We start from the raw sequence: 13,125 nt of genomic DNA, 5'->3' as shown, positions 1-13,125 counted from the left end.
CAGGGTCTCACTGTATTGCCCAGTCTGGTATCGAACTCTCGGGCTCAAACAATCCTCCTGCCTTAGCCTTCCAAAGTGCTAGGATTACAGGTGTGAGCCACTGCACCCGGCTAAGATTTGTTTTTTGAGAAGCCAAAACAAAAAAAAAGAAAAACAACTTTGATAAATGCATGGTTTTTATATTAAATAGTACAAATAGTGAAGTGCACAGGTGTATCCACCAAACCCTTAAGTCATGGTGATCTCCAAGTACCTGAGACTTTCTGGCACCCTGCCTAATGCTGTTAGCAGGGTCCATAGCACTGTTATTGTCCCATACTCCTTTTCTGTCCTCTGGTGAAGCAGCGAACTGAATAAAGTTTGAGTCTTTGTCTAGTAACTGTACTTGTTTTCTTGTGTGCTGGGCAACGTGGTACACCTTGGGGTGTCCATTGCTAATAGCCATTATAGTGCACACAGTTAACTAAGCCCAAGGAATTGGGGTCATTTCTGGTGGAGTTACTGGAGTGTTCATTTTCTCTGATTCCCTGGTTGTTAGTTAGGTTAGTGTGGTCTGGTGCATGGAGATAGGGACCACTCTTCTGGCAGCATGGATGTTAGAGGAGATGCCCTGTGAGCAAGGTGCCATTATGTGAGAAGGGAATGAAAAATGAATGGTCAGAAGATACTAATTTTGTAGGAAACCAGGAGTTACAATATGAGAATATACATAGACTTGAAATTGTGTATATCACATTTTGAAAATTAGAAGTAAGTTAAGTGTTTTATAGTTGTTTTTTTAAAAAAAATGTTATTACTAGCCAGGCATGGTGGTATATACTTCTTGGAGGCTGAGTTGAGAAGGTTGCTTGAACCCAGGAGTTCGAGGATGCAGTGAGCCCTGTTTGTGCTGCTCTACTGCCCAGCCTGGGTGACAGAGCTAGCCCGCATCTCTTGTGTAGTTTGCCTTTTTATAGAGATAATAGTTTTAGCTAGACTGAGGGCTTCAGGGATACTGTACTCCACTAGTAATTTTGTTGTTGTTAGCTTTCAAAGCCCTTGAGAAAAGAAGCTGCTGTGCTTATGCTGTGATTACTTTGGAAATAGTGCTCCTCTGTTTTTGCTCACATGTACACACTTTGGCTAATTGAGAATTTGAATCTGAAACATATACTAGTGTGATATAGATTTCTTTTTATGCATAAATTATTTTTAAATTTAGAGACTTAAATATTAGCAATAATGTATGTTTAAGTAGTATATAGATTTTAATTAAGACATCCCGTGTTTTCTGTGTACTAAGACCAGGAAGCAGTCCTCTAGTTATTAAAATTGGAGTGTATTTCTTACTAGTTGACAAAACATGGGTTTTGGAGTCAGACCTAGTTTCTAGCCCTGAACCTAGTACTTCATAATCTGTGATACTTGGTGTTCTCTGTAGCAGTGTAAAAATAATACCATCTACTTTGTAGAGTGGTTTCAAGAATTATGATAGATCAGTCTTTCCTAAATACTTGTGTTATAAAATGCAACTAGGTCTCTGAAGAAATAATTCCATGAACACATATGTCAGGAATACGCAGCATTTTCTGTTCTCTTAAAGGTTCTCACTCTATATTAAAACATTAGGCCTATGGTCAAGAAATCTGGTTTTCTTTGTTCAACACTGCGTTTCTCTAACAGAACTTCTCCCTTCTTCCTTCCCACTGCCTTGATCCCCTATCGAACACCTGCAGTATATTATAGTTTATTTTTGTTTCATGGAACATGGTTTTGAAAATAAAGTGCCTAGCACAGTGTTCCTAATTCATACCGGATAAACAGTTTCATTTCCTGCTTTGAATGTTAATTTTAATGGTTTCAAAACTGTATTGTAGGCTGGGCGCGGTGGCTTATGCCTGTAATCCCAGCACTTTGGGAGGCCAAGGTGGGTGGATCACCTGAGGTCAGGAGTTACAGATTAGCCTGGTCAGCATGGCAAAACCCTAACTCTGCTGAAAACACAAAAATTAGCCGGGTGTGGTGGTGCAAGCCTGTAATTCCAGCTACACGGGAGACTGAGGCAGGAGAATGGCTTGAACCCAGGAGACAGAGGTTGCAGTGCGCCAAGATGGCCAATGAACTCTAGCCTGGGTGATGGAGCAAAACTCAGTTGTCAAAAAATATATATAAATAACTGTATTATAAACTCAGAGCTCATCTTTTTAATTAATTTTAGTTTAATCTTCTAAGTAGTAAGACATTTAATAATACATTTTATTCCTAATTCACTATCATTTAGTTCATATATTTAGCCAAAATGTTGTTATACACCTTGAGATTCAAATCCAGGAAAAGCAAGTGCAAAGGCAATAGAAGGGTGAGAATCTCAGGAACTCAGTAGCTGGTCACATTCCTGCTTCACATAGGAATAATCCAACACAATTTAAATATTCATAAATATATTCTTGACGTGTTATTGAGAGACCCCTGGGAATATATTGAAGGATCTGGTTAGATACTTCCTACACCTGCTTTAGACCTCTTAAGACGAGGCACAAGCCATCCACATCTTTACTGAGTAATTTGTAAGAATTCTGCAGATTAAAAGAGAAATAGATGTCTTTACAATTAAAAAGCAAACGTTAAAAGAATTAAAAATCTGTTTCCAATGTAAAAAAGTAGTAAAATATTGTTTTAGAAAAATTGAAGAAATTGAAAAAGCATAGCTAAAAAGAATAAAATATAGATAAAGAGAGTAAGAGTAATTTTATACCTAGGAATGTCCATTGCTAAAATCTTATCCTCTGTATTTCACAAAAAGTATACCATATTATCTGCACTAGTTTGTAGCTTGCTTATTTTGCTTAAAAATGGAAAGCAAAGAACTTCCCGTGCCAGATATCAGTGAGGCACCCTACTTCCCCTCAAGAATCTACCTTAATAGGGTGTCCTCTGTCCCTCTATAACTGATTTCTTCCTTTCCTTTCTTTCTTCTTCTTCTTTCTTTCTTTTTTTTTTTTTTTTTTTGTTGAGGTGAAGTCTCACTCTGTCGCCCAGGCTGGAGTGCAATGGTGCAATCTTGGCTCACTGCAACCTCTGCTTTCTGGGTTCAAGCAATTCTTCTTCATCGGCCTTCCGAGTAGCTGAGATTACAGGCGTTTGCCACCACATCTGACTAATTTTTTGTATTTTTAATAGAGACGGGGTTTCACCATCTTGGTCAGGCTGGTCTCTCGAACTCCGGACCTCAGGTGATCTGCCCACCTTGGCCTCCCAAAGTGCTGGGATTACAGGCATGAGCCACTGTGCCCCGCCTCATTTCTTCATTTGTAAGGAATGTTTCCAGGAAGGAGTTAGAAGTTGGCAGAATAGTGATGAGAGGAACAAGCCCTATTAGAACGTAAATTAAGACATGCATTGTACAGTTTCTAGTTAGTTACGAATAAACTATTGATGCATGCAGAATTATACAGAGTAAAGATTGTTTATTTTTGTCAGTTTTCTTGTACATATCCAAAAAGATTTGAATTTAACTTGTTTAGGAGAAAAAAGTCTTTAAATACCAAGAGCTGGTGTGTGCATAACGTACACACCTAGGTTGAAATACAGAACCTTGGCCAAGCGTGGTGGCTCATGCCTATGATCCCAGCATTTTGGGAGGGCAGACTTACGGATTGCTTGAGTCTAGGAGTTCAAGACCAGCCTGGGTAATGTCGTGAAACCCTGTCTCTACAAAAAGTACAAAAATTATCTGGGCATGGTGGTGTGTGCCTGTAGTTCCAGCTACTTGGGAGGCTGAGGTGGGAGGACCTCTTGAGCCTGGGAATCAGAGGTTGCAGTGAGCTGAGATCTTGCCATTGTACTCCAGTCTAGACAGCAGAGTGAGACCCTGTCTTAAAAATAAATAAGTAAAATAAGTAAATAGGGAACCTCAAGTTATTGTTACGGTGTGCTGGATGGTTCATTGCCTCCTTAAATTAAAACAAGAAGTCTAATAGGAATCGATAGAACACTTTTTGCTCAGGCTGGATTGCAGTTGGACACTTTTTGCTCAGGCTCATTGCAGCCTCCACCTCCCAGGTTCAAGTGATTCTCTCCCCTCAGCCTCCTAAGTAGCTGGGACTACAGGTGCTCGCCACCATGCCCCGCTGATTTTTGTATTTTTACTAGAGACCGGGTTTCACCATGTTGGCCAGGCTAGTCTCGAACTCCTGACCTGAAGTCATCCACCTGCCTCAGCCTCCCAAAGTGCTGAGATTACAGGTGTGAGCCACCTTTTCCAACAAGAAAAGCCAACACTTTTTCTTGTTGAAAGATATTCCTGAAAAAAATGTATTAGTAAACGTGTTTTAGTCTGCGTGTGTTATGTAGAGCTTTCTTTAATGATATCAAGAATTGACAAAAGAGATGAAATGTTTTTACTACTTTTCCAGTATTTTGAATTTTTTTCTTTCTTTTTAAGGTGGCTATCATCCAGTGAAAATTGGAGACCTCTTCAATGGCCGGTATCATGTTATTAGAAAGCTTGGATGGGGGCACTTCTCTACTGTCTGGCTGTGCTGGGATATGCAGTAAGTGTTCTTTGTCATTTGTGCATTTGTTTCCTGGAGTAGTTCAACATATGTGTTCTAAGAAGGTATGGCTGAGGGTCATCACTGCTTTGTTGAGGTATGTGAAGTGCTTAGCACAGGCCTGCCTCAGCTGGCTAGATTCCTTTCTGCCCCACTGCCTTAGTTTGAAGTTCATTTGAAATCTTAAAATATTACTTGCTTCCAGCTTTATTTCAAAGTTAATTCACTGAAATTGTTTTACATTGGGATTATATTATTTTTCTAGTAATTCATCCATATCAGACAAACATAATGTATAGTATAGGCTTTTCAGTGTATAGGCTTTTCAAATCAGTCATTTCTAACTTTTCAAAGCCATGACACATAGTAAGAAGCTTCATTGCTACTCCGCATATACACACATGTATTTTGTGCGTATGTGTGTGTGTTCTGAAACAAAAGTGTTAGAGGAGAGTGGTTTTCACTATTAGGTTGGTGAGTAATATTTGTGATAATTCTGGTATTTTTCTAGTCTTGTTTTAATTAGGGAAAAAACAAAACAACAAAGCATAAAAGAGACTGTCTTGACCCATACAACTATTTAATGTGGCCCCACCATTTGAAAAGTACTATTTTAAAGGAAAGCTTATGTTTTTGTTTATTGGATAGATCTCATACAAGTTGAATATCCCTTATCTGAAATGCTTTGAGACCAGAAGTGTTTTGGATTTTGGAATATTTGTGTATATACACAATGACCTTAGAGATGTGACCCAGATCTAAACACAAAATTCATTGTATTTCATATACACCGTATATACATAGCCTGAAGGCAGTTTTATACAACATTTTAAATAATCTTGTGCAACATACAAAGCTTTTACTGAGTTTTGATTGCAGTCAGAGTTGGAATTTTACACTGTGGCGTCATGTCGACACACTCATAATATTTTAGGTTTTGGGGCATTTTGGATTTTACATTTTCCAATTACGGATGCTCAACCTGAATACTAATGATTTCTTTCACTGATAATATAAATACTTTTTTTTTTTTTTTTTTTAAAGGGGGAAAAGATTTGTTGCAATGAAAGTTGTAAAAAGTGCCCAGCATTATACGGAGACAGCCTTGGATGAAATAAAATTGCTCAAATGTGTAAGTACTTTAAAAATGTGAATGATATAAGAAAATTTAATGACTTAAAAATTTTACAGAAAGGTTTTTCTGGGTAATACTAAATTAAAGTCAAGTTTGGCTGGGCATGGTGGCTCATGCCTATAATCTCAGCACTTTGGGAGGCCAAGGTGAGCAGATCACTTGAGGTCAAGAGTTCAAGACGAGCCTGGCAAACATGGTGAAACCCCGTCTCTACTAAAAATACAAAAAAATAGCCAGGCATGGTGGTGGGCGTCTGTAATCTCAGCTACTTGGGTGGCTGAGGCATGGGTATCACTTGAACTTGGGAGGCAGAGGTTGCAGTGAGCTGAGATCGTACCACTGCACTCCAGACTGGGCTATAGAGCAAGACTCTGTCTCAAAATAAAAAATAAAAATGAAAATAAATCAAGTTTATTCTTTATAACTTTGTGATGATTTTTTATTTTAAAACACACTTGTATTTAAACAGTATTGCTGTTATAATGGGAAAACGTGCTTTGTCTTAAACTCTGTGTTCTTGCATTCCTTTTTCTTGGCATAGGTTCGAGAAAGTGATCCCAGTGACCCAAACAAAGACATGGTGGTCCAGCTCATTGACGACTTCAAGATTTCAGGCATGAATGGGATACGTATCCTTTACTTCCTGATTTATTTATATTTTTACCTTTTAACAAATGAAAATATTTCAAGCTCCTATAATCTCTGTTTTCTGCTGTATCACTTTCAACATAAACTCTCTAGGAACGCTGTCAAGTATTATAAAGTGGTCCACCTAGGATGGTTTGCATGGCTTTTCGGGGTATTTGGTATAGTAGCATCTTAGAAACTTACTTTTAACACAACAACTTGACTTAATTTTGGTGTGGAATTAATGATCTTTTCCTGTTAATTGTGGTAAAGTTTTTTTGTAGTGGTAAATAAAAGCATACATCAGCAACACTTCTTTGTGTTTTAAACTTTCGAAAACCAGTGCGCAAGGACAATTTGTGTGTGCCCCAGTGGCTGCAAAGCACCATGTGAGAATGGAGCATTGGTTAAGATAAAAGGAAAAGTGCTCTGTAAATGTCCACATCCCAGGATAGCACTTGACTGCTCTTAGTTCTGAATAGTACTAGTAGTTGCCACATTCTGTTTCCAGAATTATACAACTGAGCCTTTCAAGTAATTGTCCCCAGAGGCTCATCTTTCTGTCAGGAGAATATGGAAACATTTTGGTTTTCCTGATTTTATTCCCAGTTATCTATATTGCAAAAGTTTAGGAAAGGTAAAATGATGCATTTTCTTTTTTTTTTTTTTTTTTGAGACGGAGTCTCGCTCTGTCGCCCAGGCTGGAGTGCAGTGGCCAGATCTCAGCTCACTGCAAGCTCCGCCTCCCGGGTTCCCGCCATTCTCCTGCCTCAGCCTCCCGAGTAGCTGGGACTATAGGCGCCGCCACCTCGCCCGGCTAGTTTTTTGTATTTTTTAGTAGAGACGGGGTTTCACCGTGTTAGCCAGGATGGTCTCGATCTCCTGACCTCGTGATCCGCCCGTCTTGGCCTCCCAAAGTGCTGGGATTACAGGCTTGAGCCACCATGCCCGGCAAATGATGCATTTTCTGTACTCCTTGATATATCTGAGATAAGCCAGTGCTTGATAGAAAATACCTTTATTGTTTTTCTTTACAAACTTATTGGGAGAAATTTCAAACCTATATGAAAGAGAGAGTATACTGCAGTAAATGGTTGTAAATTTGTCCCTCAAGTTTAATAATTGTCCTGGTCTGGCCATAATTGATCCATCTGTCTTTTTTTGCTGAATTATTATAGAGCAAATCCTAGAAGTCATGTCCTTTTACTTCTACGAATGTCTTTGTGAATCTTTGAAAAAATATGAACCTTTAAACATAACCATAAAACTCACCAAAGACATTAACAATTTCTTGATATCGTATCAGGTATCCTTGGTATTGGAGACTTCTTCATTCAGATTTCCTTGGTATTGCAAAAATGAATTTTTAAAGACATATTTGAATCATTTTTAACAATATTGTTTACTCCGAAGTCTGTATTCACTTACTTTAGTTGTTCAGTTTAAGATTAATTTGTTCAATTTACATTTTTATCTTTCTTGTTAGAATATGATACACAGAGTATTTGAATTATCCTGACAGAAGTTAGTGACTCTAAATAGAGGAAAGTGTTTCTTGGTCAGCTATAAGTTTAGTTGTTTCTCATGTGTTTTAAAAAGGATGGCCTTATTCCTAATGTGTCCCTTCCCTTCTGGTGGGTTCTTGGTCTCACTGACTTCAAGAATGAAGCTGCGGACCTCGCAGTGAGTGTTACAACTCTTAAAGGTGGTGCATCCAGAGTTGTTTGTTCCTCCTGGTGGGTTTGTGGTCTTGCTGACTTCAGGAATGAAGCTGCAGACCCTCGCCGTGAGTGTTACAGCTGTTAAAGTTGGTGCAGACCCAAAGAGTGGGCAGCAACAAGATTTTATTATGAAGAGCAAAAGAACAAAGCTTCCACAACATGGAAGGGGACTTGAGCGGGTTGTCGCTGCTGGTTTGGGTGGCCAGCTTTTATTCCCTCATTTGTCCCCACCGATGTTCTGCTGGTTGGTCCATTTTACAGAGCGCCAATTGGTCCATTGTACAGAGTGCTGATTGGTGTGTTTACAATCCTTTAGCTAGACACGGAGTGCTGATTGGTGTGTTTTTACAGATTGCTGATTGGTGTGTTTACAATCCTTTAGACACAGAGCACTGATTCGTGCATTTTTACAGAGTGCTGACTGGTGCATTTACAATCCTTTAGCTAGACACAGAGCACTGATTGGTGCATTTACAGTCCAATAGCTAGACAGAAAAGTTCTCCAAGTCTCCACTCGACCCAGGAAGTCCAGCTGGCTTCACCTGTCACTAATACTAGTTGTCTTTGGAAGTGTGTCTAGGAAGAAGACAAGCGAAGGTGTCTCTTGACTTTTCTTTCTTTTTTGAGAATATCAGTTTTGACCATGCTACTAAGTTATGTGGGTGCTTGTTGGTTTTGATGGGGACTCAGGAGGAAGTGAATTAGGATTGTAGAAAGGGTTGGCATGTTATCCTTCCTCTACCTGAGGAGTTGGCAAAGGGTAGCTCCAGGGGGAAGTGACAGAGAGCAAAGTATCCCAAAACCTGTAGCTCAGAGAAGAAAGCAAAAATGAAGAGAAGAGATAATGCCTTCAGTTTCCTGAATACTTTTTCTGCATATGGGTGTTGGATCCTCTGAGATAGCCCTTTGTGTGCCTGGGGTAGGCAGTACTTTCATTTTCCAAGGTTCAAGAAAATTGGACCACTTACTCAGAGGCATGTGACTGATGGGTGCTAGGTTGTGTCAATAGCTGTGGTCTTCTGGCTTGTCTCAGATTTTTTGCTCTTTATATCATGTTTGGAACAGATCCACCATTTTGATATTTTACTTTCACAAATGTCAGAAGCCTAAGGATAAGGCTTTTCCCCAGATTTAAACTCCAGAATGACATCCAGTTTATGCATCTACTAAGTCATGATCAACTAGGGAAGCATTTCCTTCACTCCATGTATTTGAGAAGGTTTTTATACGAGGGAATGTCACCATGTTCATAGAAAAACTAGATTAAAAGATAAAAATAAAGAACATAAACTTTATTTCTCACATAAGTTTCATCAAGTTCAAGACACTTTTGTATATGATGATACCAGCCATTTAGTTGCTCCTCAAAGAACCAGGGGTCTTAGGAATTTAACCATGTCAGTGCAATCTTTTTTACATTATTAAGTGAGGAAAAATGGGTGCCCTTTTTAAGATTAGGAAACAAAAATTAGGAGTAGCCAAATAAGGATTATAAGGTGGATTTCTAATGAGTTTCCACTGAAACTCTAACAAAATTGCTCTCATTTGATGAGAGGAATGAACAGGAACATTTACATGGTGGAGAAGGACTCCCAGTAGAAGTTTTCTCAGGTACTTTCCTGCTAAAGCATTCGCTGACATTCTGAAAAAACTCTCTTAATAAGCAGGTGTTATTGTTCTTTGGTTCTCCATAAAGTCAACAAGCAACATGCCTCAGCATACCAAAAAACCATTGCAGTGTCCTTTCCTCTTCACTAGTCCACTTGTGCTTTGACTGGACCACTGCCACCTCCTGGTAGTCATTGCTTTGATTGTGCTTTGTCTTCAGGATCATACTGTAGAACCATGTTTTATGTCCTGTTACAGTCCTTTGAAGAAATGCTTCAGGATCTTGATCCTACCTGTTTAAAATTTCCATTGAAAGCTCTGCTCTTGTCTTGATCTGGGAACAGTGGTTTTGGCATCCATTGAGTGGAAAGTTTGCTCAACTTCAGTTTTCAATTAGAATTGTGTAAGTTGAACCAGTCATGATGTCTGTGGTGTTGGCTGTTGTTTGCTCTGTCATCTGTCCTTTTCAATTAGGGTGCAGACTTTTTTTTTCGGGAGGTGAAATTTTGCTCTTGTTGCCCAGGCTGGAGTGAAATGGTGCAATCTTGGCTCACCACAACCTTCACCTCCTAGGTTCAAGAGATTCTCCTGCCTCAGCCTCCCGAGTAGCTGGGATTACAGGCATGTGCCACTATACCTGGCTAATTTTATATTTATATTTTTATTTTTTTTAGAGACAGGATTTCTCCATGTTGGTCAGGCTGGTCTCAAATTCCCGACCTCAGGTGATCTGCCCGCCTCAGCCTCCCAAAGTGCTGGGATTACGGGTGTGAGTCACCACGCCCAGCCGCAAACTTTTTCCACACAAATTGATGCAAATGGTCTGCCACTGCAGGCTTCATCTTCAACATTATCTCATCCCTTCTTAAAACGGGTTATTGACTTGAAAACTGCCGATTTCTTTGGGATATTGTCCCCTTAAACTTACCATAAAGCATCAGTGATTTCACCCAAGCTTCATCATAACTTTGATGTTTGTTATTGCTTCGATTTTAGAATTCATGTTGCTCTGGTAGAGGCTTTTTTCAAACTGGTATGTTATCTTGTGAGTGCCTCAAACTAGATCCTGTTCAGATATGTTAACAAACTAGTATGAGTTTATTTTGGTGCAAAAAATTTTTTGAAATCTATGCATAGTGTTTTCAAAATACACATTTTCCATAAACTTTTTGAAAATCCCTCATATTTCTTTTAGAAATTCATCTTTAGTATACTAGGACGTACCAGTGGCTGCTAATATTACCTCATTCTTTTTCTCCAGTTAATTTCTGCTAACTCCTGAGTATATTTTTCCCTTTAGATAGATAAATCGGTAAGTAGATAGCGGCAGAGCAGTCACTTCTTTCGTGTCCAACCTGCAGGGTCGTTTGTGGGACAGCTAACAGAACATTTCTTTGGAGAAACTACTTAATTCGTGGGTAAATAGAGGTTTTTGAAATATACATTCTAGTGGCTATTTTTACTCTGAAGCAAAATGCTAAGTAATCATCATAGTCCAGATGTGCCAGTGCTTTGAGAAGACTTAGATTATGTTTTGGATATCCTGGGCCTCGCCCTATGCCTGCTGCTAAATTTAGTCCTTAACTAATCTGCCATTTTTGTAATGATCCTGGGAAATAGTAAGAAACTTCTGGCTTTAGATTATCTGCGCATAAATCTGTAGCGCTTACATTCTTCAACAGGATAGAAAGATTTTTCTCATTTTCACTAAAAATATTTAAAATAATACTGTTTTAATGTAGCATATTCAGTTATTATAGTTGATCAAATCAACTACTTTTTTGATTCTAAAGTCAACTGTAAGACTCCAGGGATGAACAAAATGTTCTCAAAAGGTTTCAGAGCCATTTGAAATCTTCCTGTATAAATGATATGAATATATAATGAAATTGGAGATGTCATAGTTGTGAAGGCTGAAATACCTGTTTTTTAAAAAAATTAAGCTGGGGTCAAGTGTGGTGGCTCATACCTGTAATCCCAGCACTTTGGGAGGCCAAGGTGGGCAGATCACTTGAGGTCAGGAGTTTGAGACCAGCCTGGCCAACATGTTGAAACCCTGTTTCTACTAAAAGTAGAAAAATCAGCCGGGCATGGTGGCACACGCCTGTAATCCCAGCTATTCGGGAGGCCGAGGTAGGAGAATCACTTGAACCCGGGAGGTAGAAGTTGCAGTGAGCTGAGACTGCGCCACTGCACTCCAGCCCTGGGTGACAGAACACGACTGTGTCTCAAAAAAAAAATTAAGCTGGGCATGGTGGTTTTCACCTGTAGTACTGACTACTTGGGAAGCTAAGGCAAGAGAATACCTTTAGCCCAGGAGTTCTAGTCCAGCCAGTGCAGCATAATGAGACCTTGTCTTTTTAAGAAAAGAAAATCCAGATTCCTGAGATGTTGTTATTATAGATTAAGTCTTAATACCATGTCTTAAATGGTGATCATACATTCTTAACACCTGCCTATAGTATTAAAATTGATCTAGTTGTATAATGTAAGGTATTATTAAAGGAAAAGATTAAATAGGTCTTAACTGTGTTTACTAAATTTTTATTTTATAATTTGTTTTAAGTAGCTTATCAAGTAGAAATTTAGGCAGGCAGTGAGGACACTTAAGATACTGAAGCTCTGTATTTGTTACATGTCAGTTCCTAGGAGGTTTCAGTTTTGCCTGTTTCATTAGGCCGATTTCCAGGAAGTGTGCTGAGATGGGTGAGAGTGCCGCTCAGTGTAGGCTTCAGTAGTGTGGCTCAGCCACCTGGCACTTTCTAAGTGCATTCTACACCTAGAAAGTGCCATGTCCTCATGCCTACAGTGGGGTTAATTACATTATTGCCTAAGGTTGTTTGGAGTACATGTGAAATAATACATGACACAGAGTAAGTACACTTAGCCCTTTGTATCTGCGGGTTCCCCATTCATAGATTTAATAAACCTTGGATGAAAAACATTTGGGAAACACCAGTAAAAAGTAATAGAAATTAAGAAATAGAGTATAACAACTATTTACAGAGCATATACATTGTATTAGGTATTATAAGTAATCTAGACATGATTTAAAGTATATGGGCCGGGCGCGGTGGCTCACGCCTGTAATCCCAGCACTTTCGGAACCCAAGTCGGGCGGATCATGAAGTCAGGAGATTGAGACCATCCTGGCTAACATAGTGAAACCCCGTCTCTACTAAAATTACAAAAAATTAGCTGAGCGTCGTGGCGGGCACCTGTAGTTTCAGATACTTGGGAGACTCAGGCAGGAGAATGGCGTGAATCCAGGAGGCAGAGCTTGCAGTGAGCTGAGATCGTGCCACTGCGCTCCTGGGCGACAGAACGAGAGTCCGTCTCAAAAAAAATAAAAATAAAGTATATGGAAGGATGTGAATAGGTTATATGTATACTACACCAGTTTCCTGAAGAGACGAGCATGTGTGGATTTTGGTATTCGAGAGCAGTCCTGGAACCAGTTCCCTGAGATACTGGGAAACCACTGTGCTTAGTAATGTCAGTG

At 39.3% G+C, this 13,125-nt stretch overlaps 1 protein-coding gene across 18 annotated transcripts in view; it reads left to right on the top strand.

Moving 5' to 3' along the window:
• The window catches only part of SRPK2 (SRSF protein kinase 2), a 286,321-nt gene that overhangs the window by 225,205 nt on the left and 47,991 nt on the right, over window positions 1-13,125 (top strand). For all 18 annotated transcript variants that reach the window (XM_077994715.1, XM_028844831.2, XM_077994709.1 and 15 more), the window contains 3 exon segments: window positions 4,424-4,532; window positions 5,577-5,664; window positions 6,209-6,296. In XM_077994715.1, coding sequence (XP_077850841.1) covers window positions 4,528-4,532; window positions 5,577-5,664; window positions 6,209-6,296 — 181 coding nt within the window. In that variant the 5' untranslated portion in view covers window positions 4,424-4,527.

Source organism: Macaca mulatta, chromosome 3 (assembly GCF_049350105.2).
Source record: "Macaca mulatta isolate MMU2019108-1 chromosome 3, T2T-MMU8v2.0, whole genome shotgun sequence".
NCBI lineage: Eukaryota > Metazoa > Chordata > Mammalia > Primates > Cercopithecidae > Macaca > Macaca mulatta.
This window is presented reverse-complemented; position numbering and strand designations above follow the sequence as displayed.